The 27,631-nt window shown below is 38.0% G+C and overlaps 2 protein-coding genes across 6 annotated transcripts in view; both read left to right on the top strand.

The window, feature by feature from the left end:
- mapk8ip1b (mitogen-activated protein kinase 8 interacting protein 1b) overlaps positions 1-27,631 on the top strand; it is a 142,843-nt gene that overhangs the window by 41,546 nt on the left and 73,666 nt on the right. The gene's annotated exons all lie outside the window — the stretch shown is intronic.
- On the top strand, positions 6,571-25,748 carry LOC146583672 (uncharacterized). Of its 5 annotated transcripts, XR_014892624.1 has the most exons (7): positions 6,571-6,587; positions 8,205-8,236; positions 9,197-9,228; positions 10,289-10,315; positions 12,885-13,858; positions 20,773-20,871; positions 21,032-21,069. XR_014892624.1 is itself a non-coding variant. In XM_085275815.1 (3 exons), the coding sequence occupies exons 1-2, from the start codon at positions 14,101-14,103 to the stop codon at positions 21,140-21,142; spliced, it is 6,882 nt and encodes a 2,293-aa protein (XP_085131941.1). In that variant the 5' UTR covers positions 13,950-14,100; the 3' UTR covers positions 21,143-21,162; positions 21,255-21,391. The 5 variants fall into 5 exon arrangements, 3 of the variants coding, with proteins under 3 accessions (XP_085131941.1, XP_085131934.1, XP_085131926.1); XM_085275815.1 differs by lacking the exons at positions 6,571-6,587; positions 8,205-8,236; positions 9,197-9,228; positions 10,289-10,315; positions 12,885-13,858 and adding an exon at positions 21,255-21,391 and having other exon boundaries at positions 13,950-20,871; positions 21,032-21,162; XR_014892619.1 differs by lacking the exons at positions 6,571-6,587; positions 8,205-8,236; positions 9,197-9,228; positions 10,289-10,315; positions 12,885-13,858 and adding exons at positions 23,006-23,142; positions 23,229-25,748 and having other exon boundaries at positions 13,963-22,820.

Genomic DNA, 27,631 nt, shown 5'->3' on the forward strand with positions numbered 1-27,631 from the left:
GCTGGCTTTCAGAAAATGTCACCATCATTGTTGTGGGATTTATAGAATTTTTGCAAATCTCCTCAGACTAACACAAGGTCAGAAAACTCTCCATATAAAGTGAATGGAGAGCTTGTTCAAAATCACCGCTGGATTTCTGTAATGAGAGGCATATTCGAATCGTCATATCTCCTTAACGAAGCAAAGTTAAGACATGAGGCTTGTCCCCGAATATCTTCAGACACCCCTGACGCTCACAATTCAAGAATTTCTTTCTCACCTATTACCGTTCTGAAATGAGTTGGACTTGTTTGAGGGTAGGAAATTCGTCCTTCGCTCAGATTTCTTCAGATTTCAAACTGTGGAAATGAACCACTTTTTTCTCTCGTCATAACTTTTTGTTGGATTTCCACAGAGACCTGAAAATTTCCATGATTGTTCACCAAAGCCTGCTGTCTCTTACGGTGAAAGAATGATATCGATACTCCAAATAGATTTCGAGTTACAAAGCGTTGTTTGAGGGCAAGTCAAGGCAGTTTTTGCTTCGCTCTACTCAGTTATGGTGCATTACAAGTCAAATATCTTTAATAATTCATATTTTAATGATAAATTGTAAACACTGGAAGATTCCCCCATCTCTTCTGAACAAAACGGTGTAAGAATGACCGCTCTAGCCCCTACGGTTTGGAAATTATGGTCATTTGTTTGAGGGGAGTCCTCACTATGAGAAATAGGCTGCAATAATCCTGTGCCTCTCTGTGCTGCGTGTGTAAAAAGAGGCACATGTTTTGGCGGGAAAAAGTACACAGGCTCTCTGATTGGTGGATTCAAATTCAGCAGCTCCCAGGCTGACCTAGAAACTTACTTCTCTCTCCCTGTGCATTTTTTTGCTGATTTTTTCATTTAACAAGTATATTTGAGGGACCCTCAGCATGTTCAGCATTTTTTCAGCTGTCCATTTTGCTTTTCCAATTTTTCTGTTTAACTTATTACTATTGTGCTAAATAATACTATTTCTGCTATTTTATAAGATTTGTGCCTAATATAGTATTTCTGCTAAATTACAATATTTCTGCTTTTTATACTATTTGTGCTAAAACATAGTATTTCTACTAAATGTAGTATTTATGCTTAATCATACTATTTCTGCTTTTTATGGGATTTGTGCCTAATATAGTATTTCTGCTTTTTATAGGATTTTTGCTCAAACATAGTATTTCTACTAAATGTAGTGTTTATGCTTAATCATCCTATTTCTGCTTTTTATAGGATTTGTGCTTAATATAGTATTTCTGCTAAATTATAGTATTTCTGCTTTTTATAGTATTTGTGCTAAAACATAGTATTTCTACTAAATGTAGTATTTATGCTTAATCATAGTATTCCTATATATTTCTGCCAGGTCCCCAGGCAGCCAATCCTCTGTGAGGACTGAGAAATTCAAATTTTCAAATCAAGGCCTGCACGGCTTCCCAGCCAATCATATATGTGTCCTGAGGCATTCAAATTTGCATATTGGGGCCTTCATGGCTTCTAAGCCAGCCAATCATATCTGAGGGCTGAGGAATTCAAATCCACAAATCAGGGCCTGCACGGCTTCCCAGCCAGCCAATCATATATGTGGTCTCAGGCATTCATATTTGCATATTGGGGAATTCGTGGCTTCTAAGTCAACAAGTCATCCATGTCATATATCTCTAAAAAATCACATTTTAATGATAAATTGTTAACACTGGAAGATTCCCCCATCTCTTCTGAACAAAACAGTGTAAGAATGACCGCTCTAGCCCCTACGGTTAGGAAATTATGGTCATTTGTTTGAGGGGAGTCCTCACTATGAGAAATAGGCTGCAATAATCCTGTGCCTCTCTGTGCTGCTGCGTGTGTAAAAAGATGCACCTGTTTTGGTGGGAAAACGTAAACAGCCACTCTGATTGGTGGATTTAAATTCGGCAGCTCTCTCCCTCTGTGTGTGTGTGTGTGTGTGTGTGTGTGTGTGTGTGTGTGTGTGTGTGTGTGTGTGTGTGTTTAGTGGGAGAGAGAGGACCCTGCCCTTATTTGACAGCATGTCATTGTAGGATTTAAATTGAACATAGTTAGACTGGTTGACTGGATTAGAGCCTGTGTTTGTGTGTCCCTCTGTGCATTTGTGTTTCAATAAGTTATTACTATTCTGCTAAATCATAGTATTTCTGGTACTTTTCGGTACTTGTGCTAAATACAGTATTTCTGCTAAATCATACTATTTCTGCTTTTCATAGGATTTATGCCTAATATAGTATTTCTGCTAAATTATAGTATTTCTGCTTTTTATAGGATTTGTGCCTAACATAGTATTTCTGCTAAATTATAGTATTTCTGCTTTTTATAGGATTTGTGCCTAACATAGTATTTCTGCTAAATTATAGTATTTCTGCTTTTTATACTATTTGTTCTAAATTATAGTATTTCTGCTTTTTATAGGATTTGTGCTTAATATAGTATTTCTGCTAAATTATAGTTTTTCTTCTTTTTATAATATTTGTGCTAAAACATAGTATTTCTACTAAATGTAGTATTTATGCTTAATAATAGTATTTCTATATATTTCTGCCAGGTCCCCAGGCAGCCAATCCTCTGTGAGGACTGAGACATTCAAATTTTCAAATCAGGGCCTGCACAGTTTCCCAGCCAATCAAATAAGTGTCCTGAGGCATTCAAATTTGCATATTGGGGCCTTCGTGGCTTCTAAGCCAGCCAATCATATCTGAGGGCTGAGGAATTCAAATCCACAAATCAGGGCCTGCACAGCTTCCCAGCCAGCCAATCATGTATGTGGGCTCCAGGTATTCAAATTTGCATATTGGGGAATTCGTGGCTTCTAAGTCAACAAGTCATCCATGTCATATATCTCTAAAAATTCATATTTTAATGATAAATTGTCAACACTTGAAGATTCCCCCATCTCTTCTGAACAAAATGGTGTAAGAATGACCGCTCTAGCCCCTATGGTTAGGAAATTATGGTCATTTGTTTGAGGGGAATCCTCACTATGTGAAATAAACTGAAAGAAGCAGGTCTATGTCTCTGTGCTGCGTGTGTAAAAAGATGCACCTGTTTTGGCGGGAAAACGTAAACAGCCTCTCTGATTGGTGGATTCAAATTCAGCAGCTCCCAGGCTGACCTAGAAACTTAGTCCTCTCTCCCTGTGTGTGTGTGTGTGTGTGTGTGTGTGTGTGTGTGTGTGTGTGTGTGTGTGTGTGTTTAGTGGGAGAGAGAGGACCCTGCCCTTATTTGACAGCATGTCATTGTAGGATTTAAATTGAACATAGTTAGACTGGTTGACTGGATTAGAGCCTGTGTTTGTGTGTCCCTCTGTGCATTTCTGTTTCAATATGCCTCCATATTTGTAATTTTGTAAGTTATTACTATTCTGCTAAATCATAGTATTTCTGGTACCTTTTGGTACTTGTGCTAAATACAGTATTTCTGCTAAATTATAGTATTTCTGCTTTATTATACTATTTGTGCTAAAACATAGTATTTCTACTAAATGTAGTATTTCTGCTTTTTATACTATTTGTGCTAAATTATAATATTTCTGCTTTTTATACTATTTGTGCTAAATTATAATATTTCTGCTTTTTATACTATTTGTGCTAAAACATAGTATTTCTACTAAATGTAGTATTTATGCTTAATCATACTATTTCTGCTTTTTATAGGATTTGTGCCTAATATAGTATTTCTGCTTTTTATAGGATTTGTGCTTAATATAGTATTTCTGCTAAATTATAGTATTTCTGCTTTTTATAGTATTTGTGCTAAAACATAGTATTTCTACTAAATGTAGTATTTATGCTTAATCATAGTATTTCTATATATTTCTGCCAGGTCCCCAGGCAGCCAATCCTCTGTGAGGACTTAGACATTCAAATTTTCAAATCAGGGCCTGCACGGTTTCCCAGCCAATCATATATGTGTCCTGAGGCATTCAAATTTGCATATTGGGGCCTTCATGGCTTCTAAGCCAGCCAATCATATCTGAGGGCTGAGGAATTCAAATCCACAAATCAGGGCCTGCACGGCTTCCCAGGCAGCCAATCATATATGTGGCCTCAGGCATTCAAATTTGCATATTGGGGGAATTCGTGGCTTCTAAGTCAACAAGTCATCCATGTCGTATATCTCTAAAAATTCACATTTTAATGATAAATTGTTAACACTGGAAGATTCCCCCATCTCTTCTGAACAAAACGGTGTAAGAATGACCGCTCTAGCCCCTACGGTTTGGAAATTATGGTCATTTGTTTGAGGGGAGTCGTCACTATGAGAAATAGACTGCAATAATCCAGTGTCTCTCTCTGTGCTGCGTGTGTAAACAGAAGCACCTGTTTTGGTGGGGAAAAGTGCACAGCCTCTCTGATTGGTGGATTCAAATTCAGCAGCTCCCAGGCTGACCTAGAAACTTACTTCTCTCTCCCTGTGTGTGTGTGTGTGTGTGTGTGTGTGTGTGTGTGTGTGTGTGTGTGTGTGACAGGGAGAGAGAGAGAGAGAGAGAGAGAGAGAGAGAGAGAGAAAGCCTTTTAATGGGATGATCTCATTGTAAGATTCAAATTCAATATATTTAGACTGGGTGACTGAATTTGATCTTGTGTGTGTGTCTCTCTGTTCATGTGTGTTTCCTTATGTGTAGATATTTGTGATTGTGTGGCTGTTATAGATTTTTTTGCTGATTTTTTTCATTTAACAAGTATAGTTGAGAGACCTTCAGCACGTTCAGCATTTTTTCAGCTGCCCATTTTGCTTTTCCAATTTTTCTGTTTAAGTTATTACTATTGTGCTAAATCAGACTATTTCTGCTATTTTATAAGATTTGTGCTTAACCCTTGGAGATCCCTAAGGACATTTATTGTCTTTTTTATTTTTAGTTTTAAACCATCTTCACTGTGTTGAGTGGAATATAGCCAAATTTGTCAAAGAATGTTTTTTTTACTTATTTTTTTTAATTGTGGTGTCAATTCATTAAATCAGCCTAAAATGGCTAAGTTACAGCAATCCATCCACATTAGTCCCTTTGGACAAAAATGTCCACATTGAAACCCATTATAAACGCTATTTTTCACGCCAGAAAAATTACGGCCAAAGGGAAAGTCAGGTCTCCAGCTTAGGTTTCGTTTTGGACTACAGGCCTTAGAGTTGTAATTTTTTTATTTGTCCACCGGGTGGCGCCCTTGCTTCACATTTGACCTCTGCTGGAAAACAGCGGGCTGCTTGGACAGACCTGCCGGAAATGAAGCCTCATCTCCAGCGTGCAGCAAACTATGGTCATTTGTTTGAGGGGAGTCCTCACTATGAGAAATAGACTGCAAAAATCCTGTGTCTCTCTCTGTGCTGCGTGCACCTGTTTTGCTGGGAAAAAGTACACAGCCTCTCTGATTGGTGGATTCAAATTCAGCAGCTCACAGGCTGCTTGACTGAAAACTTGCTTCTCTCTCCCTGTGTGTGTGTGTGTGTGTGTGTGTGTGTGTGTGTGTGTGTGTGTGTGTGTGTGTGTGTGTGTGTGTGCGTGTGTGTGTGTGTGTGACAGAGAGAGAGAGAGAGAGAGAGAGAGAGAGAGAGAGAGAGAGAAAGAAAGCTTCTTTAATGGGATGATCTCATTCTAAGATTCAAATTCAATATATTTAGACTGGCCGACTGAATTGGATCTTGTGTGTGTGTCTCTCTGTGCATGTGTGTTTCCTTATGTGTACATATTTGTGATTGTGTGGCTATTATATTTTTTTTGCTGATTTTTTTCATTTAACAAGTATATTTGACGGACCCTCAGCATGTTCAGCATTTTTTCAGCTGTCCATTTTGCTTTTCCATTTTGTCTGTTTAAGTTATTACTATTGTGCTAAATCATACTATTTCTGCTATTTCATAAGATTTGTGCTTAATTTACTATTTCTGCTTTTTATAGGATTTCTGCTTAATATAGTATTTCTGCTAAATGTAGTATTTATGCTTAATCATACTATTTCTATACATTTCTTCTCTTCTGAACAAAACGGTGTAAGAATTAAGAATGACCGTTCAAGCCCTTACGGTTAGGAAATTATGGTCATTTGTTTGAGGGGAATCCTTACTGGATAAGGTTTATATATATATATATATATATATATATATATATATATATATATATATATATATATATATATATATATATGTATATATATATATATATATATATATATATATATATATATATATGTATATATATATATATATATATATATATATATATATATATATGTATTGTCTTTAAAACATCTTTGCAGACTGTCCTGGACTGGTTGTCTTTTTTGTTTGTTTTTTTAGGTCTGGTGAACTCTATCACCAGCTATTTGGTGTGGGTGTTCAGGAGAAGAGCCTTCTAATAATATTTATTTAACTTATAGAATTAAAGTTCTGCTAGTTTTTAGCAAATAGATATTGTATAAAATATTTAAAAATCACCTACATTTTTTATGTTTACAATGCCCATTGTGTGTAATACTGGAATTTCCTATGACCCGTGAACGCCTCATCTTTTACCTGACTGCCGGACATCCGCCTTTCTGCACACTTCGTTGAGTCTGCTCTGGGTGAGTGCTGCTCCTCTGCTTGTCCTCTCCTCTTCTAAATGTCTATACTCTGTTTGCGCGATGTAACAAGTTCTTGTTAGTGATTTATAAAGCCAGCCGAGGTATAACTCATGTTAAAGTAACACAATGGTTGCTTTTTAGTGAAAAGTTGTCATTTTTGTATGTAAAAGCAGTGTTTGATGAGCTAAAGCTAACAACCCAATGCTAACGACTAGCGTTCTTATGAGCCCAGTGTGAAATGAAGATTTGACGGTAAACCACGGTTATTGTGTTGTTTTATTAATTACATTTGGTGTGTTCGTGTTTGTCAGTCTGTTACATAAGGTGCAGTTAGTTCTCTTCACAAATCAGTTGGTTAAAACAGCCTCATTCTTTATGCTGTAAAGTTTTTAACGAACCGCCATCTTAGATTCAGTGTCAGCTGTCGGCAAGATCAAAGGAGCCATTTTACCGCCTCTGACCGAACACGGGAGAAAAAGAGTCGCGTGTGTGCAGGTCTTGTGGATTAATTAAGAGAAAGGAGGGGGGGAGAAACTGAGGATTAAACATAGGCTATGTCCCCACATACACGGGTATTTTTGAAAACTGAGACTTTACGTTTTCATTTTAAAAAACAATCCCGTCCACACATGAATGCAGAAATGAAGGAAAACTCTGCTAGGAACATACCAACGCAGCAGGTGGCGATATATTCCTAACCGTGTAGAAATGTTGGCCAATCAGAAGTCTAGAAGCCTCGGTGGGAAATGGCAAACAAAGATGGGGCATAAAAGCAGAACAGGGTCATATGTGTGGGGGGACAGTAACTGTGTGTGTGTATATGTAAGCATTTAAACACTGCAGAGAGAACAATTAACAGTAACCTATTGTAGAAATGCATTTCACTGAAACAATAACGTGGCGCACAGTGTGACGGCAAAAAAGGCGCTGCGTTTTCTCCGTGTCCCTGTCCACACATAAATGCAAAAACGGAGTTTTCAAAAATATCCTGGCAAGCGTTTTTAGTTTTTCAGTGACCGAAAACGCCGTTTAAGTGTGGACGAAAGGTGCAAACGGATAGAAAAATGTCCATTTTCAAAAGTACCTGTGTACATGTGGACATAGCCCAAGAATAATAAGAACTCCTAATTTGTAGACTTTAATTTTTAAGAACTGTTTAACAAGGCTTGTTTGTGCCAACCTAAATCTGCAGCACAGTTTAAATTCTCACTTTGTGGAAAATTAATGAAATAAACAACAGCCCACCTTCACATTAATAAAATATGTCAGTATATTATTATTATTAATATGGTATATAGATATTTATTTTAAAATAACAGCATATTTAATGATACTATGTGCAGTTGGTAATATTTTAGGAAGTAGAATTTGAATGCAGACCACCTCAAATATTAAAGCCTTAAAAATATACACCGTGCAGTTTTTCATGTATGAGTGTTATTGCAATCTTAAATGAGAGGTAGACCAAAGAAAACAGAGGAGAGTTGTTGTTTGTATTCCAGCTGTAGTAAACAAAGAAGTTTAGTGAATCTTTTTGACAACAGAGAGTGATGCAGTATTGATGCTGATTTGAGTTTTCTGATCCTGTATTTTTGCTCTTTGTCTTTTGTTACACAGAGTGAACTAGAAGCTTGGTTTTGCCTTCGCTGGTAAGTAAACAGTGATTGTAACTGAAGCAATATGAAATTGGGATTGTGTAACATGTTTAGCAATTTATATACGATAGTTTGGCTTTCTGTGATATCTTGCCATTTGCTCATGGGCAAAAACACATTTAGGATTTATAAGAAGTAAAGCCCCCCCCCCCCCACTAGATCTCTGAGTGTCCCTAAAAATGTCCCTGAAGTTTAATAGGCCATTTATGTCTAATTTTAATTTTAAAGGCTTATCAAAGCATTTCTGTAGTAATTATTGTTTTTATTACACATGTTAAGGCCATTTGAGACTCTGCAATTAAATGTTGCCCTCTTTAGACTAAAGTGAGTTCATTTTGTCTGAGGTACAGTGCTGGGAAAAGTCTTTCTTCCTTGCAGATTTATTTTGTTCATGCTTTTTTGTCACATGTTTCAAATCATCTAACAGGGATGATATGAATAAATACAAAAAAGCATTTTAAAGTGATGATTTCACGTATGAAGCAGAGAAAACCAAACCAGAGCTATCTGTTCTAATGTGAGAACATGCTGGTCTCTAATACCCAGCTGTGGAAGCCCTGATACGAAGAACTACCATCAAGCATTTATAGTATCAAGTATTATTTGTGATTGTTGCATGCTTTGAAACTGTGATGTTATCATTTGATCAAGTGTGCAGTGCGAGCAAATCCTTGCTTGTGGTATCTGATGTGTTATGTAATAGCACCAAAGTATTAGAGCTTTACGTTAATGAGGAATTTCTGTGGCTTATTGCAGATGGATAAAACGACACATCACCTTAATAAAGACAGAAATCTTTAATAAGGTGCAGAAAGAGAAGATGGGGTGTTTATAGTAAAGCTGTTGTAAACAAAGAATTTAACAGATTTTTTTTTCACTACAGATTGTGATGCAGTATTGACTCTGATGCTGATTTTAGTTGTCTGATTCTGTATTTTTGTTCTCTTGTTACAGAGTGAAACAGAACTTTGGTTTTGCGTTTGCTGGTAAGTAAGCAGCAATTGTAACTGCAGTAATATGACATTGTCACTGTGTAACATGTTTAGCAACTTACCTAACGTAGTTTGGTTTTTGTGACATTACCATTTATTTATGGGCAAAATCAAATGGTCAGAATTTATACCTTGTAGCAGCAAAGGCCCCACACATGACCTCTGACTGTCCCTGAAGTTTAACAGGCCATTTGTGTCTGATTTTTATGTTTGAACACAAACAACTGTTTTTATACAGTTGTTTGTGTTCTCCGTTTGTTTGTGGATTTACGTAGCAGAGCACCACAGTTGTTGATTTATATCTTCACTCATATTCTGCTTATGTATTACATTAAAGTCAGACCACTATAGAAGTATTTTTGCCTGAGTGAACAGAAGTGGTAGGTTAAACATTTAAGCAATAATAAAAAACTCAGAGGACCAGAGTTGTGAGTAGGCAATGTTGTGTATGTTAAAGCCTGTGTGTAATTTATATACAATAAGTTTAAATCAGTTTCTTAATAATTTGCTTGATACAATGTGTTTAAAATTTTATATAAAAGGGAAATATTGAAAAATACAAAAAGATTCCTGCCAACAGGTACAATGGAAGGACTCTTTATTATAATTTTTGTAATTGCAAAAATGGTGTGCCACTGTTGTTACTATAACATGTCAGAATTTACATGTATTTTAGGATTTACATATTCAGATCAGAACTAAAACCTAATGAGGTTTTCCGTTGATTCTAACAGTTGTGGTTTTTTCACACTTTATTAAGCACTGTCTTGTGATAGAAAATGATGGAGCTAAAAAGCCATAATCTGTACCAACAAATATTGGTGCCTCTTTTTTGCACTTCTGTAGTATGCATGCCTTTATTACACATGTTATCACCATGTGAGACTCTGTAACTGAAGTTTGTCCTCTTTAGACTACAGTGAGTTCATAAAGGCTTGAAGAAATTGAGGATTTTACTAGTTATTTCATGTCACAGTAAATTGGATTGTGTGCGAAGAGGTTCAACAGTGTAAGTCATTAAACAGTGATCTGATGTGTTGTTTCCTTTCTCTAGGATACTGATCTGATCGTCGCAAGTCTGGTAAGTAAAGGTTTTGTCTGCGGTACAGTGCTGAGAAAGGTCTTTCTTCCTTGCAGATTTATTTTGTTTATGCTTTTTTCACATGTTTCAAATCATCTAACAAGGATGACCTGGATAAATACAAAAAGCAGTTTTAAAGTGATGATTTCATTTTTGAACCAGAACAACCTGGTCTAATGTAAAAACATGTTGGTCTCTAATACCCAGCTGTGGATGCCCTGATAGCAACAATTACCATCAAGCATTTACAGTAACTGGTAATGACTGGTTTACATCACTGGTTGATTTTGGTCCACTATAATTTCAGAATTGTCATAATTAGATCCAAACAGGACAGGCAAAAAAAGAAAAGAAAAAAGTCTTAATTAAGGCCCAATATAGGGTTTTCAAGTCATGCCAAGAATCTTAATTTCATTAAAGTCCAGACTGATTAGTTTACACCATGTGTTTTGTTTCATTCATTCAATTGGACTTGCTTGTGTGCTTCAGATCCTAAGTGTGATTAAACTTAAGCCCAGGACCTGATGAGTTGATGTAGGTCCTGAAGTAGTAAAGGAACTCTGGGACATCACAGTAACAGCACCATGTTTGACTTTAATGCTGGTGTTTTTCTCTCACTATAGATGATTCAGTTTAGTGCAGTTAGTCAGCACAGCTCTTGGTTATCATCGAGATATTATTAGGCAACTTGTTTTTGCATGTTCAGCTACAACATCTGGGAGGGTTTCTGTTTTCTGAGGTCTCCAGATCCTTAGTAGTCTCTTTGTAAACCTTTACAGAACTATATGTGTTTGTTTCACATTAGAGCAGCTCACGACTAGCAGTTTAGGGACAATTAAATATTCACATAGGACAGGGGTCTCAAACTCCACTCTTCAAGTGCCGGTGTCCTGAAGCTTTTCCACGTGTCCCTGTTACAAAACACCTGAATAACATTTGTAGGTCATTAGTGAGAGTATAGAATTTGACTGTGTGCTGAAGTGGCATCCCCTAAGACTACTCAAATGTAAGTAATTTAAGTGTTTGGAAAAATGTACTTCTAAAAGTACTTTCATTGCATCATGTTCATTCACTCATGAGCTGCTATAACATGAATCAAATTCCTGAATTACCACCTCAGCATGCAGTCAGGTTCTGTAGAGTTTTGCTAATGACCTACTAATGTTATTCAGGTGTGTTGCAACAGGGACACATAGAAAAGTTTCTGGACACCAGGCCTTAAGGACCAGAGTTTGAGACCACTGGTGGTAGGGCATTGTGGATTTCAAAAGCTTCTTCCCTTAAATCACTGCCTAAAAACTGCTTTTTGTAATTTGTCATAATGACTTGCAAAGTATAGGTGGGATGAAAACATAAGACATTTTATAGTGGCCTGATATTTTTATCAAGGCTGTTTTTTGAAAATAATCCTGGCCTAATTTACAAAAGATGAACTGTCTGAAAGTCATGTTTGTTTGTTTGTTTGTTTGTTTAAGAAATGTGGGAATGTCCAGCAAAGATCTTACATGCAACAGCTCAGATACAGCACTCACTTCTGTTCTTTTTATCATGAAATGATCTACAAAGAAATGATCATCATACTAAATTTTGCTAATTAGGCCTTTATATCAGCTATGATAAGTTTATTATAGATTTAGTGTAGTGCTTATTGCTGTGCATCAAACATGCCCCAAATGTGACTGAAATATGTAGAAACTAGCTGTCTCCAAATTTCTCATTTTGCCAAAATTCATACAGAGTGACCTGAAACTGTGCTGTAACCTCAGTGTGTTGGTTTTGTTGGACCATTTAATATTTACAGTAAGTTACTGTAGCAGCACGTCTTAGTTTGAGTTTATAGACTTCGTTTATTGTTTTAATAGAATGTAAAAATGTCCTTATAACAGTTCCACCATCATTTGTTAAACATTGTCATTCTGTTCAGTCCAATAATTTACTGTAGAAGTCTTTAGTATTTAAAGCCCTACATGTATTGTATTTTTGAGATTATAAGGCATAATGTCAATAAACAAGCCTGTTTTTAAGGCAGATTAAGCCAAACAAACAGTCAGATAAGTCAAACTTTATTCAAGTCATTCACAAACAACTCTCAACACTGTTCAGTTGTAACACATAAAATACAGAACAATACACTCACTTTTTCAGTTCATTCCTCATCCACAAATCCATCAAACTCTTCATGGGTTGATCAGTTTGAAATCTGCTTCTTAAGCATGTCTCTTAGCACGTGCCAGGTCCTTGTACACACACCATAATGTTATGTTGAAGCACCGTACGAATTACTCTGCGAGGGTCCTGACTATGGTAGCCATAATGCTCTGACAATACATCAAGCAGCGCAGCTTTGTAGCTTACGAAGTCTTACTAAAATATTTGACAGAATTTTGAGCGCTGTGTACCACAGAAATCCCGTTTGAGGTCAGTAAGCATAACCAGAATCGATACGCTAGGCACATTGTATGTTTTTGAGATAATGACAGGATTTTAGGTGTGCCATATAGTCTGAAGAATATGGTAAATCCAAGCATGTTGGAAATATGACTAATTCCATGCCTTTTGTGTCTTACAGGTGACCTGCTGCAGAAGATCCTCTCTCTCTCTCTATCATTATAAGCAATTCTGTCTATCCTATCACTCTCCCAACTCTATCTAATTTGAAAGCCATTCTATCTTGTATCCCTCTATCCCTACTGCTCTATCTAATTTGAAAGCCATTCTATCTTGTATCCCTCTATCCCTACTGCTCTATCTAATTTGAAAGCCATTCTATCTTGTATCCCTCTATCCCTACTGCTCTATCTAATTTGAAAGCCATTCTATCTTGTATCCCTCTATCCCTACTGCTCTATCTAATTTGAAAGCCATTCTATCTTGTATCCCTCTATCCCTACCGCTCTATCTAATTTGAAAGCCATTCCATCTTGTATCCCTCTATCTCTACTGCTCTATCTAATTTGAGAATCCAAGTTTTGAGAATCCTTTCAGAATCCAATTTTCAGAAATCCAAGTTACCAGAACTTGATCTATCTGTTACAGAATTCTGAGAGATCTCTGCTCTCACTGCTCTTTCTTTCCTGTCATTAAGCTCTCTCACATTCAGTCATTTTGCTTTAAATTACAAGTTGAATATACAGTAGTAGAATTACAGTACAGTAGAACTTATAGTAGAAACTACTTACACAGCCCTACATTTGTCATTTTAATTTTGCATTAGACTTTAGTTTGGACTGCTAGTTTGGCTTACTTTGATCAATTGTATAAAATATCACCTTTTTATAAGTTTATTTGTAATAAGATAATCTGGTTATTTTGTAATACATACATTCAGATAAATAATAAATCAGATCCAGTCTGTTAGTCTGTTTCATTGGCTATAACATTTGACTGCAAGTTTATAGTATTATTATTTAAGGACTAACCCATTTTGTCACTCAGTGTAAGTATTCAGTCAGTATTGTCATCGAGAAGTGCCTGAGGACCCAGACTTCCTGTTTCCTGACTGCTGCAGAACATCCAGCTGAAGAAACCCCGTTTCTAAAAGAGGTACAATAAAACGGACCAAATTGTTTCCAGAGAACTTTGAATTTCCTTTATTTTGAGTTTGGAGTACAAATCAGCTTTTTAACATCTATTCATATATTCATAAAAACATTTTATAGTATAATAGTACATTTCTCAGATTTAACAGTAACTTAAGGAGTTATAAGTTTTTCTGTGTTTCAAGGTTCAGTTTTGTTTATATTTGTGTATAACCACATATAAGCTCCAGATTGTACTTCAGCAAAATGCCAAGAAAAAGTCAAAGGTCGCAGTCCTTGAAGCTTAGATGGCAAAAGCAGAAAGAACAGGTGAATGTTTCTCAGAGCAGTGAGCAGGTAAAGGTTTGTGTTTCAGCTTTTCCCAGCACAGAAGTGCAGAGCAGTGTTCAGACAGCCACAGTGTCTTATGCAGATGTGGTAAAAAGAAGTGTTCCCTCAGTGTCTGTCCCAGAGCCTGAAGTTATGCAGGTAATCCAGACTAAACCCCAGCTAACTGTACAAACACAGCATGATGGACAAGCTCCAGGACAGTCTCATGTACAGGTTACAAACAGTGAAAGTCCACGAGTGAGTAGCGTCTGTGCTTCCCGAAGCCAGGCCGCTCCTAGGTATGGAAAGTACCGGAATCAGCAATGCATGGCTAACAGTTTGGTTTTCCTGTCATTCTTACACGAGGATGAATTTATTACCAGAGCAGATCTAAACCGTGTGTTGGACAAAGGCCATGCAGTCTATTCAGATGCCAGACTGAGGTTTGTGAACAGTGTGTTTCTAGCCTGCGATGAACTTCCTTCAGTTGTTACCAGCCGCAGACACGAGTATCAAGTCGACATGTCTCAGTTTGCTCATTACGGCACATTTGATGGTACAGATCACTTTCCGAGCCTTGAACAGGGACTACAGTGTTTGGCTTCAGACGTTCGCTACGCTTTGCTAGTCATGGGAGGAACAGTCATCGCTGTTAGCAGGCTGACTTCAGGTGAATATGCATATTTTGACCCTCACCCACGTAAGTCTACTGGTATGCCATTGTCGCTAAGTGCAAGTGGTGGAACTGCAGTTATGTTGAAGTTCACACGTCTTAATGACATGATTGACAGGATCAAACGTTTGTACAGAATGTTCAGCATCGCACCAAGCTGCACTTATGAGCTACAGCCCATCGAGTTTCACAGTGAAAACGCTGCTGACCAAAGAGATGCTGATGAAAACAGACAAACAGCTACAACTGTTCCAGCACCAGCTTTAAATGAACCTGAATTTGAAACTCCAAAGTCCACTGAGCAGACACAGAACACTGTGGCCGACACTTTAGCTACTGAAGTGATGTCATCCAGAGTGGATTATTCAAATGAGCCAGCTGCTGAGCTGAACAATCGTCCTTCTGATTATTTAGAAATAGAAACCTCTGCATCTTCTGTAAGAGACACTCAGGTAACATCAGATTCTGTTCCTCAGAATGATTCAAACAGTGCCTCCAGTTCAACTAAGATAACAGAGGAACTCTCAGATAAACTGCTGAAATATAGTAAACATGAAAGGCAAAAAATGAGGAGAAGATTATTGACCCAACAAAAGCTACCACAGAGAAAGGAAAATCAGAAGACGAAAGAAAGGCAGATGTACAGGTTTGATGAAAGCTTCAAGACAAAGAAAAAAAACTCAACTAAGAAGTGTAATGATCCTGATCACAGACAGAAAAAGAGCATGTACAAAAATGAATTGTATAAATTAAATGCTACCTATAAGGAGAAACAGAGAGAACATTTTAGAAAGATGTATAGGGAAAGTGCTAAAATTAGAGAGAGAAAAAGAGAATGTGTCATAAGGACATATAAAGACAATCCCCTATTCAGAGAAAAGCAGAAGGAACGTGTAACAAGAACATATAGAGAGTCTCCCATATTCAGAGAAAAGCAGAAGGAACGTGTAACAAGAACATATAGAGAGTCTCCCATATTCAGAGAAAAGCAGAAGGAACGTGTAACAAGAACATATAGAGAGTCTCCCATATTCAGAGAAAAGCAGAAGGAACGTGTAACAAGAACATATAGAGAGTCTCCCATATTCAGAGAAAAGCAGAAAGAGCGTATAAGAAGAATATACAGAACTTGTGCTGGATTCAGAGAGAAACATAAAGCTTACATGAGGTCATATGTATATAACCTATATAAAAAAAGCGAAGATTTTAAACAGAAAAAACGATCTTATATGACAAAGCGGTATGGAGAAGAAAAACAATTTCAGCAACAACACAAGGACAATATGAGAGAACGAATGAGAGTAAAATATTGGAACGGTTTTTCTTTCAGACAGATGCATAATATCAGATGTGCAATGAATATAAAACGGAAATATCGCCAGATGCATCGACCAGCTGAGAGTTTACAGTGTCATCCAGAGAACACTTTAATGAATGAGGCCATATCTCGTTTCAGATCAAACATTAAGTCAGCACCATCTTATGTTTGTACTGTTTGTCTAAAAGCTTCTTTTCCTAATCAGGTGAAAATCTGCAAAAGAGAAAATTACTCAAAACACCAGACTGTAGCTCATCAGTGCCTAACTGGTAAATTTGTTCATGTGTGTGATGAAGCATGTCATGATCACTGCAGCTTTCCTGTTGAGAGAAAAAAAGAGTATATCTGTCACACATGTCACAGTTCCCTCAAAAGTGGATGCATGCCCAGGCTTGCTGCTGTTAATGGTTTAGAACTGCAGGATATTCCAGCTGAACTTTGTGATCTCAACATTCTGGAGAGACATCTGATTGCCAAATGCATACCATTTGCTAAGATTATTCCTCTTCCAAAGGGGAGACAGAGACTCATACGTGGTAATGTGGTGTGTGTACCATCTGAGGTCCAACAAACAGTTGACTCTTTACCGAGGATCAGAAGCCAATCACAGATCATGAGGATAAAGCTGAAAAGACGACTGTGCTACAAAGGCCATCAGCTGTTCCAGACTGTCACCTGGTCTAAACTCATTCAAGCTCTGCGTAAACTGAAACAAATTCATCCACAGTACACAGATATTATTATCAGAGATGATGCATTGCTTTGTGATCCAACGTTACCTGATGATGACAGCAGTGATGAAGCCAGCATGGCAAGTGATGATTATAATGAAGCAGATTTAATGGAAATTGACAACTATGAAAAAGATGCCCTTTTGTGCGAAAGTGAGTCTGAAAGTGAACAAGCTATTAATATGCAATCCTGTGATGAACAACCAGAGGAACAAAATCCAGATGAACCAGAAAGTGATTTGAACAATGGAGGTTTTGCTCTAGAAAGTTGTCTGCAGCCTGTAGACATTTCAGAAGAGATTCTCTGTTTCACTGATAACACATATTGTGTGGCTCCTGCAGAAAGAAACAATCCTGTTAGCTTCTTCAGAACTCCTCATTTGGAAGCCATGGCATTTCCTGTGCAGTTTCCTACTGGTCAGAATACACTGGATGAAAAGAGACGTCTTAAACTCACACCAAGTGCTTACTTCAAGTCAAGGCTTTTCAACATTGATGCAAGATTTGCTAAAGACACAAATTACCTGTTTTTCTCACAGTTTGTCACTGAAATACACTTGGCTAATTCCAGCATGACAATACAGCTAAGGAAAGGTAAAACTATGACCAAAGATGGACGCAAAATCACATCAGGAATGTTACAAAGTAAGACAGAAGTAGAGAAGCTGGTAAGAAATAAAGATGCAATCAGATTTATGCAGCCACTCAGAGGAACTCCAGCTTACTGGCAGAAAACTACCAGAGATCTATTCAGCATGGTTCGCCAAATAGGAACACCTCAGTTCTTTGTCACTTTCTCTGCTGCTGAGATGAGATGGCCTGAAGTGATTCAAGCAATAAAGAGACAGCAAGGTGAAGAGGTTGATTTTGAAGCCCTGGACTGGTCAGAAAAGTGTGAAATTCTAAGATCAAATCCAGTAACCACCATGCGAATGTTTGATAAACGTGTTGAGGCTTTGTTCAGAGATTTGCTTTTTTCTCCTGCACAGCCCCTTGGTGAGATCATTGATTACTTTTACAGAGTTGAGTTCCAGCACAGAGGTAGTCCACATATACACATGTTGCTGTGGATTCGAGAAAAGGTAGAAGCAGATGTGGATGACGACCAAACTGTCTGTGACTTTGTTGACAGATACATCTCAGCTCAACTCCCTGATCCAGAAAAACAACCTGAACTGCACAAAAAAGTCACTGAGCTACAAAAGCACAGCAAAAACCACACAAAGACATGCTTTAAGAGTGTGAACTCTGGTTGTAGATTTGGGTTTCCCAAACCACCAGCCACAAGAACAATGATTGTGAGACAGGATGAGGATTCAGACACTGAAGCTGCAAAAGCCAAACTCAGACCTTTGTTGAACCTGCTGAAGGAACCTGAAGCTGCTTCCCTCACCATAGAGCAGATTCTGTCACGATGCAACTTGACAATGAATGAGTATGAACAATGCCTCCAAGACATAAACAAGAAAACAGCTCTGATTCTGAAACGTGACCCAAATGAGTGTTGGATCAACAATTACAACCCACACCTGCTTGAAGCCTGGAACTCTAATTTAGATGTCTCATTCATTTTGAATGCCTATTCATGTATAGAATACCTCTGTAAATATATAACAAAGAAAGAATCTGGCCTCTCTGAATACCTGAAGACAGTTATTGACAACTCTGATAAGAACACCGTCAATGAGTGTGATGAAATGAGAGCTGTGATGCAGGCTTACTCAAAAAAGAGAGAAATCAGCGCACAGGAGTGTGTGACTCGAGTCTGTGGCCTAAAAATGAAAAAATGTTCCCGCAGTGTTGTATTTGTACCAACAGATGATAACCCAGTAAAAATGAGTCGGCCCATGAGCTTCCTGGAAAGCACAACACACGACAGTTGTAATATTTGGATGACAAGTTTGAGTGATAAATACAAATGCAGACCTGAGACCCCAGAATATGAGGAAATGTCACTGGCTGATTTTGCTGCCTTGTGCAGGTTGGTGAGTGGTCCAAATGAAGGAAAAGATGTGCTTCCTCTTCTAAACCAGCTTGGATTTGTACAAAGGCGAAAGAATGATAAACCAGCTATAATCAGATATTACCACTGTTCACAGGAAAAAGATCCTGAGCAATATTATGGTCGACTGTTGAGACTTTACCTTCCACACAGATCAGAGCAGGAACTGAAACCACAAGGGTTCCAAACCTATCAGTCCTTCTACAACTCAGGTTTTGTACGACTTCCATGTTCAGACCACAGTGAGTCTGTGAAAAGGGTTGTGAAAAGAAATAAAGACAAGTATGAGAAGAACTCTGAGGATATTGAGAGTGCACTGGAAGAGTTTGAACAAAATAGGGATGTTGTGATTGATGAATGGTGTAATCTTGCTCCTGAATCTGAAGTTGTGAGGCTGCAATGTGATGAGAATCTTCCTGAGAGACATTCTGATGATGAGAACGAACAGGAGAATGTCCCCGACTACAGTCGTCAGTCTGATGCTGTAACAGAGATCAGAGCCATCAGAGAACAACCTGCAGTAGATCCAGCCGTGGTACGTGTAATGTATCAGAATCTGAACCAGAAGCAGGCCTGCGTGTTCTATGCCATAAGAGACTGGTGTATTCAGCGAGTTTGTGGTTTGAACCCAGATCCATTTTTCTTCTATATCAACGGTGGTGCAGGAACTGGAAAGTCACATCTGATTAAGTGTATTCATTCTGAAGCATCAAAGATCCTGAGCAGACTGCCTGCTAATGCAGAAGAAGCTGACATATCAAATCCAACTGTTTTACTGACTTCATTTACCGGTACAGCAGCTTTTTCTATCAATGGCTCTACATTACATTCTCTACTGAAACTACCCAGGAGTCTGAAACCACCCATTCAAGGACTTGGTAACCAACTGGATGAAGTCAGATCTGAGCTGATGAATGCTGAAATTATTGTTATTGATGAGATTTCAATGGTTTCAAAACCCCTTTTTGCTTATGTGGATGCAAGACTGAAACAAATCAAAGGCACTCAGAGACCTTTTGGTGGAATGTCAGTTTTAGCTGTTGGAGATTTTTACCAGCTGCCACCAGTGCGACAGTCTAAACCTCTCTGTGTTTACGATCCAGAACAGATTGACCTATGGCAGGAACATTTTCAGATGATCACTCTAACCGAGATCATGCGTCAGAAAGATGATGTGGCCTTTGCAGAGATGCTGAACAGGATTAGAGTCAAAGAAAAGACAGATGAGCTTTCTCAGTGCGACAGAGATTTGTTGTCACAGGCTGTGACTGCACCAGAAGAATGTCCAACTGAGGTCTTACACATTTATGCCACCAACAAGAATGTGGAATCCCACAACACAGATACCCTGAAGAAGCTTCATTCAAACATCATAATCATCAATGCAGACGATTTCCAGAAGGATAAATGTACAGGCAGAATGGAACGAAGAGACAAACCATTTACAGGTGGGAGAAATGATTTACCTGACACTCTGAATGTTGCTGAAGGAGCTCGAGTCATGCTGACCAGAAACTTGGACACACTAAACGGTTTGGTCAACGGTGCTTTTGGTATACTGGTAAAGGTGGTGAGATCTGAAAATGATGGACACATAATTAAACTGGGGCTCAGGATGGACAACCGGCAGCCTATGAGACACAACCGCAGTGCTAATGCAGCTTCTGATGATCTGGTTTACATTGAGAGAGCAGAGGAGAGTCTGAAGTTTAAAGGAGCAGTACGCAGACAGTTTCCTGTAAAGCTAGCATTCGCTTGCACAATTCACAAAACTCAGGGTCTTACAACACAGACAGCTGTAGTTTCAATGAAGAACATTTTTGAACCAGGTATGGCTTACGTTGCTCTCAGCAGGGTGACATCTCTCAGTGGACTCTATTTGCAGGACTTGGATGAGAAAAAGATTTATGCCAATCCCGAGGTAACTGCAGCGCTCCAAACCATGAGACAAGCCAGTGTTGAGGAAATGATGCCTCTTCTTCAGGTCAGAGAAACAGCCAGCAGACTTGACACTCTTACACTGATCCATCACAATACGGAGGGTTTGCCATCTCACATCAGTGACATCAAGAGTCATCATGAAATGTGTTTAGCAGATGTTTTGTGTCTCACTGAGTCTCACCTTCAAGGCTCCTTTGTTGCAGACAGTCTTCATTTGGATGGCTACACCATGTTCAAACGCAACAGACATGTGTCCTACACAAACTTTCCTCACATGGCCAGCAGAAGTGGTGGGGGAGTTGTTGTGTATTTGAGGAATCATTTTCAGGTTCAGGTAAAACAGTATCTGCATAATGTCACTGATCTTGAGTTTTTAGTATTGAAGGTTCAGGCTCCATTCCCTGCACTCATTGCTGTTGTGTACAGACCCCCTGACTACAGTTTGACACCATTCATGCAAAACCTGGTAAGTCTTTTAGATTCACTTGAAATAATGGACTGTCACCCAATAATTGTGTGTGGAGATTTTAATGAGAACCAGTTGCAGAGTGGAAGAAAACAGATTCTGGAGCAGTTTCAGTCGAGAGGGTATTCACAGCTGATCACTTCTGGCACTACAGACAAGAACACCCTGCTTGACCTCATTTTTATTTCTCAGCCACAGAAATGTCTATATTCAGGTGTTCTGAGATCATATTACAGTTACCACAACCCTGTGTTTTGTGTCCTGTCCTCGAGCCAATCATGAAGTCGTCTGGTGAGTTTTGAAACAATTACAGATCATGTTTGTTACAGAGTTTACTGATTGTAGAGCATGAAAAATATTTTTCATTGAAAAAATTGTCTTCCCTACTCTGTCTGTAAGAAGACCCTTTCTTATTGCAATGTTATTAATCATTTCACCAAATCATTGCTGAACTTCATGCAGAGCAGAGAACATCTGCTATCATGCACCTCTGATCTGAAATGTGCTGCAACATTTATTAAACCAACATCATTTCTTTTATTCTCATGTTTTAAATGACTAAATCTTTTTACTGTGACGTATGTAGCTCAACAAACGAGATCTTCCCCTCCAAGGGCTTGAAAATATGAAATAGTAAATAAATAAATCCCACATAAATGCAGGTATTTATTATGGGTCACATGAATAAATACAGACAATTATATTTTCTTGATTATAGTAGCTTTTGTAGAATCAAAAGTTTTTGTGATGAATGAGTTTTTGCTTATCATGTTTTACAGGTAAAAAAATGTCAAAAGTTATAAACTATCTTTAGGCTACCAGAGATGTCTATAATGATACATTATGTAGAGAAAAACATTAGTACAGCTTACAGAATATGTATAAAAACTGATTTAGAAGTAAATGGATAGTTTTCTGAAAGTTCCCGACTACAGTTTAACACCACCCACCCAGATCAGCCCCCAAGTGTCTATGTAATGCTGGTATGGTGTGTGAGTTTGACTTGGCCTTTATCCGGGTGGGTTTGGGTTTGGGTGGATAAAGGCCAAGTCAGAATTCTCTGAGCAGCTGGAAAAAGCTGCTAATAAACAAAGACATCAAAAAGTGTGGGCTTTAGGTGTAGCCCCCGCTTTCTGATGCACTAATTAGACTTAGTAACCGACACCCCATACCAGCATTATATAGACACTTGGGGGCTGAGCTGGGTGGGTGGTGTTATAAGCACGTGTTTTGTTAGATATATTTTTTCAGACACCATCTTCATGAACTGCTGAGCCAAACCTGATCCATCAGTGCTGGACTGCACAGATAACTACATGCCACAAGGAGACTGCTGTGTTATGAACTGCCATACCAGTGTGTCTTCAATGGAGAAGATGACACACCCATCACCTGACCTCCTGCCTGATCTGGAGACCATCATCATGCTGCCACACTACACACCTCTGAGACCATCAATGATGACTCATACTGAGGAAACTGTATTTCCTGTCAGAGATGCTCAGTGATCCTCAGAGCAGAGAGCGGTATGATTCTTTATCTTTGATAAAAAAAAATGTCAGTGGTTTTTAATTCAATTAATTAATTTAAATCCTGTTTATTGCATAAATAATTCCACACTCAAATGATTATACTTGTTGACACTTTTTGAGTTTTAATTCACATTATGGATTACAAATCTATGCTTTTTCTACTCTGTCTCTCTGTGCAGGTATTGCTGTCTTCTGAGTTCTTCAGTGTTCCAACTGAGACATTCAAACCTCACTGCAGAGCTCATGTCTTTCCTCACCATCATGTGAGTGTGAGATTGCTCTGGATTCTGGTTATATGGCCTGCAGCACCTATAAGGTATTTCAATATTGTTCATTGTATAACTTATTTGTAGTTTTTAGGCCTTAACACAACTAAAATGTTCCTTTTTCTGTATTTTTTAGAATAAGCTCGTCCAGTGTGGCTGCATTCCAGCTTCACAGAAAAGAACATCAGACACCAGCGAGGGAGGATAAGAAAGACAGACACAACAATGTTGTCATCCCCTATGTAGCCGGTGTATCAGAAAAACTCAGGAGAGTTTTCTCCAAATACGACATCCCAGTGTACTTCAGACCCAGTAACACACTCAGACAGAAACTGGTTCACCTGAAAGACAAAACTCCTAAACACAAACTTAACAATGTGGTGTACGCTGTACAGTGCAGCGAGGAATGCCCAGACTTCTACATCGGAGAGACCAAACAGCCACTTCACAAGCACATGGCACAACATAGAAGAGCCACCTCCACGGGACAAGACTCAGCAGTTCATCTGCATCTAAAGGACAAAGGTCAGTCTTTGAGGATGCCAATGTTCACATTTTGGACAGATGGAGGAGTGAAAGAAGCCATTTACGTCCACTGTGAGCGACCATCTTTAAACAGAGGCGGTGGTTTACGACACCAACTGTCTGGCATCTATAATCCAGTTTTGAGTTCGCTCCCCAGACACCGTAACGTCCACTCACATCCTGGGAGTGGGCGTGGGTGATTTCCTGACCTCGGGAAATCACATGATAGGGTGGGGCCAGGTTTCACAATGAGCTCACCCGAAACCCTGGCTGATTGGGACCCACACCCACTTTCACACCTTGGCTCATGTGATTAGGTAGAGGATCATCAGGGGGTTCTTTGTCCCTCTTTGGGGGGAAACTCCCACTGGGTTTAAATCTGGGACTCTCCACCATTGACCCTTAGAACTGAAGAAGCTTCTCGGATGAGAGGTGAAACGTCTTCAAGGAACTCAAAGAAGTCCAGACGCTTTTCTTTGCAAGCTCCTTAGACTTCACTTGTGTTAATTACATTTTATTTGTTGTTGTTTTCTTTTAGATTTATATGCAGTGATTGGATGTGGTGGAGCTTTGTTAACCGTGTGGAAAACATCTGTTTGTGATGATATTTACAATGAGGCTTTAAGGTGACAGTTTCCATGTAATTTCAATCCTCTTACTAAGCAAAAACATGTTTGCAATTAACATATTTTTTCAGTTTTGTCTTTTGGATTTATGGTTAACATTCCTCTGTGACAGCAAATACTAAACTGGTCCAAGTAACCAGCATATCATTGGTCAAAGGCAAAAAGGACCACATGTCACACTAGCAATGAATTTTTGACTGTGTTTGTGTTAGTATAGAGTAGGTCTAACAGTGGTTTTCCACATCTGCTCTAATATATATAGATAATGGGTCAGACATATAAAGTCATTTTGAAAAGTTCATAAAGGTCATTTATATGTGTTCCTCTTTATCATTTTATATCAGGTCACACAGCTGACTTGAGTTTTGATCAGAGTAGAACCATAACATTCATGCTAATGGTTCTACTGTTTACAGTTACTTTATGATGGATTTCACCCTGGTCACAGCACTATGTGAAAAGCTGTTAGAGGTAAAGTTAAGCCAATTAATACATCATCATAAGTCACTCTCTAACGCAGGGCAGTGATTATTATTCACTGTAATTTATTCCACAACAATGTTCTTTATTTGATTCTTTAAATATGCACATCGATTGTTTAGCTCTGTGACTCTCCACACCTGAAATATATCACAATGTGGACTTCATTTTGACAGTATTTTGTCCATATTTATCATCGAATCATCTTGTGCACTTATTAACTAAATGTTGTTTGTTTGTTTTTTTTGTTTGTTTGTTTGGGGGTTTTTTGTTGCCATTTTTACCTTTCACCAACTGTGTAAATTCTGCAATTTTACCTTGGTTTTGTTTCACATCAGTTTATCTGCTGGCTGGTATTCCTGTCTTCCTTCTCTCACCCCAACCGGTCGCAGCAGATGGCCGCCCCTCCCTGAGCCTGGTTCTGCTGGAGGTTTCTTCCTGTTAAAAGGGAGTTTTTCCTTCCCACTGTCGCCAAAGTGCTTGCTCATAGGGGGTCATATGTCATATGATTGTTGGGTTTTTCTCTGTATCTATGAAGCGCCTAAAGGCGACTTTTGTTGTGATTTGTTGCTATATAAATTGAATTGAATTGGTTTTCTTTCTTTTCTAATGTTTCTGGTCATTTTTCACAGTTAAACAAGTAACTTTGAGGTTACGTCATCGTTTTCAGCTGTTATCTGTATACATTTTTTTTCCTAATAATTACATTTCTGCAAAATTATAGCAGTTCTGGTAAGTTGTAATATTTCTGCCAAGTTATTAATTTTTTAATAAATTATTACATTTCTGCTAAGTTGTAGCTTCTGGTAAACTACAACATTTCTGCTGAATTGTTATGTTTCTTCTAAGTTATTGCATTTCTGCTAAGTTATTACATTTTTGCTAACTTGATGTTCTTCTGCAAAGTTATTAAAATTTCAACAACTTTTTAAACACTGACTTTGATTTCTTCAGCTTCTTCAGCTATTTTCAACTATTTTCAGCAGACAGCTTCAGCTTTACAGTTTCCTCTAAGTGATTGCAGTTCTGCTAAGTTATTCCATTTTAGCAAAGTTCCTTTGCTTCTGCAAAGTTTTTACAATTTCTGCAACTTTTCAGCTTTTTCAGCTACTTTTTGCATACAGCTTCAGCTTTAAGCATCCACACTGCATTTTCGCAGGAAATGCAAATTTTTCTAGTTCTAGTTGCTTCCGTACACTTTTCGCCGTTAAACTACTTCCACAATTTTCAGCCGATTTTCACCGTTCAAATTTTAAACTATTCTGCTATTTTTGCTCTTTCCTGCTACGATTTTTGCTATTTTTAACTATTATACTTTTTAAAATATTAAGCTTTTTTCCTTTAATTTGTCCCATTGAAATGAATGGGAAACTTCTGCAATTCTGCTAAAATTTGCTTGTTTTTGAAACTTAACTACTTCCTCATATTTTCACCTAGAACAACCATTCAAATTTTAAAATGTTCACAAATTATTGGGCTATTCAGGTATGATTCAGCTTTTTCAAATCTTCTACTGTTTTACTTTTATGCCTCTTAAAGTTTTGAGTTGCAAAATTGTGATTTTTCACAAAATACATGCGTTGTTATGGTTGCTATGCTCTTGGCTTCCAGTGTGTCACTGAAGGTTTTGCAATTTTCACTTCATGTCCGAACAACTTCTTGCTACTTGCTCAATTTTCACTCAACTTCCACAAATTATACATCAAAACGTAGGTATTTTTGCTGGCTTTCAGAAAATGTCACTATCATTGTTGTGGGATTTATAGAATTTTTGCAAATCTCCTCAGACCAACACAAGGTCTCAAAACTCTCCATATAAAGTCAATGGAGAGCTTGTTCAAAATCATCGCTGGATTTCTGTAATGAGAGGCATATTCGAATCGTCATATCTCCTTAACGAAGCGACTTTAAGACATGAGGCTTGTCCCCGAATATCTTCAGACACCCCTGACGCTCACAATTCAAGAATTTCTTTCTCACCTATTACCGTTCTGAAATGAGTTGGACTTGTTTGAGGGTAGGAAATTCGTCCTTCGCTCAGATTTCTTCAGATTTCAAGCTGTGGAAATGAACCACTTTTTTCTCTCGTCATAACTTTTTGTTGGATTTCCACAGAGACCTGAAAATTTCCATGATTGTTCACCAAAGCCTGCTGTCTCTTACGGTGAAAGAATGATATCGATACTCCAAATAGATTTCAAGTCACAAAGCGTTGTTTGAGGGCAAGTCAAGGCAGTTTTTGCTTCGCTCTACTCAGTTATGGTGCATTAGAAGTCAAATATCTTTAATAATTCATATTTTAATGATAAATTGTAAACACTGGAAGATTCCCCCATCTCTTCTGAACAAAACGGTGTAAGAATGACCGCTCTAGCCCCTACGGTTTGGAAATTATGGTCATTTGTTTGAGGGGAGTCCTCACTATGAGAAATAGGCTGCAATAATCCTGTGCCTCTCTGTGCTGCGTGTGTAAAAAGAGGCACATGTTTTGGCGGGAAAAAGTACACAGGCTCTCTGATTGGTGGATTCAAATTCAGCAGCTCCCAGGCTGACCTAGAAACTTACTTCTCTCTCCCTGTGCATTTTTTTGCTGATTTTTTCATTTAACAAGTATATTTGAGGGACCCTCAGCATGTTCAGCATTTTTTCAGCTGTCCATTTTGCTTTTCCAATTTTTCTGTTTAACTTATTACTATTGTGCTAAATCATACTGTTTCTGCTATTTTATAAGATTTGTGCTTAATATACTATTTCTGCTTTTAATAGGATTTGTGCTTAATATAGTATTTCTGCTTTTTATAGAATTTGTGCTTAATATAGTATTTCTGCTTTTTATAGGATTTGTGCTTAATATAGTATTTCTGCTAAATTATAGTATTTCTGCTTTTTATAGTATTTGTGCTAAAAC

Source organism: Mchenga conophoros, linkage group LG1, assembly GCF_057382185.1.
Source record: "Mchenga conophoros isolate Kocher_MC1m ecotype Shallow Benthic linkage group LG1, M_conophoros_male_GT1.1, whole genome shotgun sequence".
NCBI lineage: Eukaryota > Metazoa > Chordata > Actinopteri > Cichliformes > Cichlidae > Mchenga > Mchenga conophoros.

Bases quoted from the DNA above. Each gene is read 5' to 3' on its own strand.
- LOC146583672 (XM_085275800.1), top strand. From the start codon at position 14,101: ATGCCAAGAAAAAGTCAAAGGTCGCAGTCCTTGAAGCTTAGATGGCAA.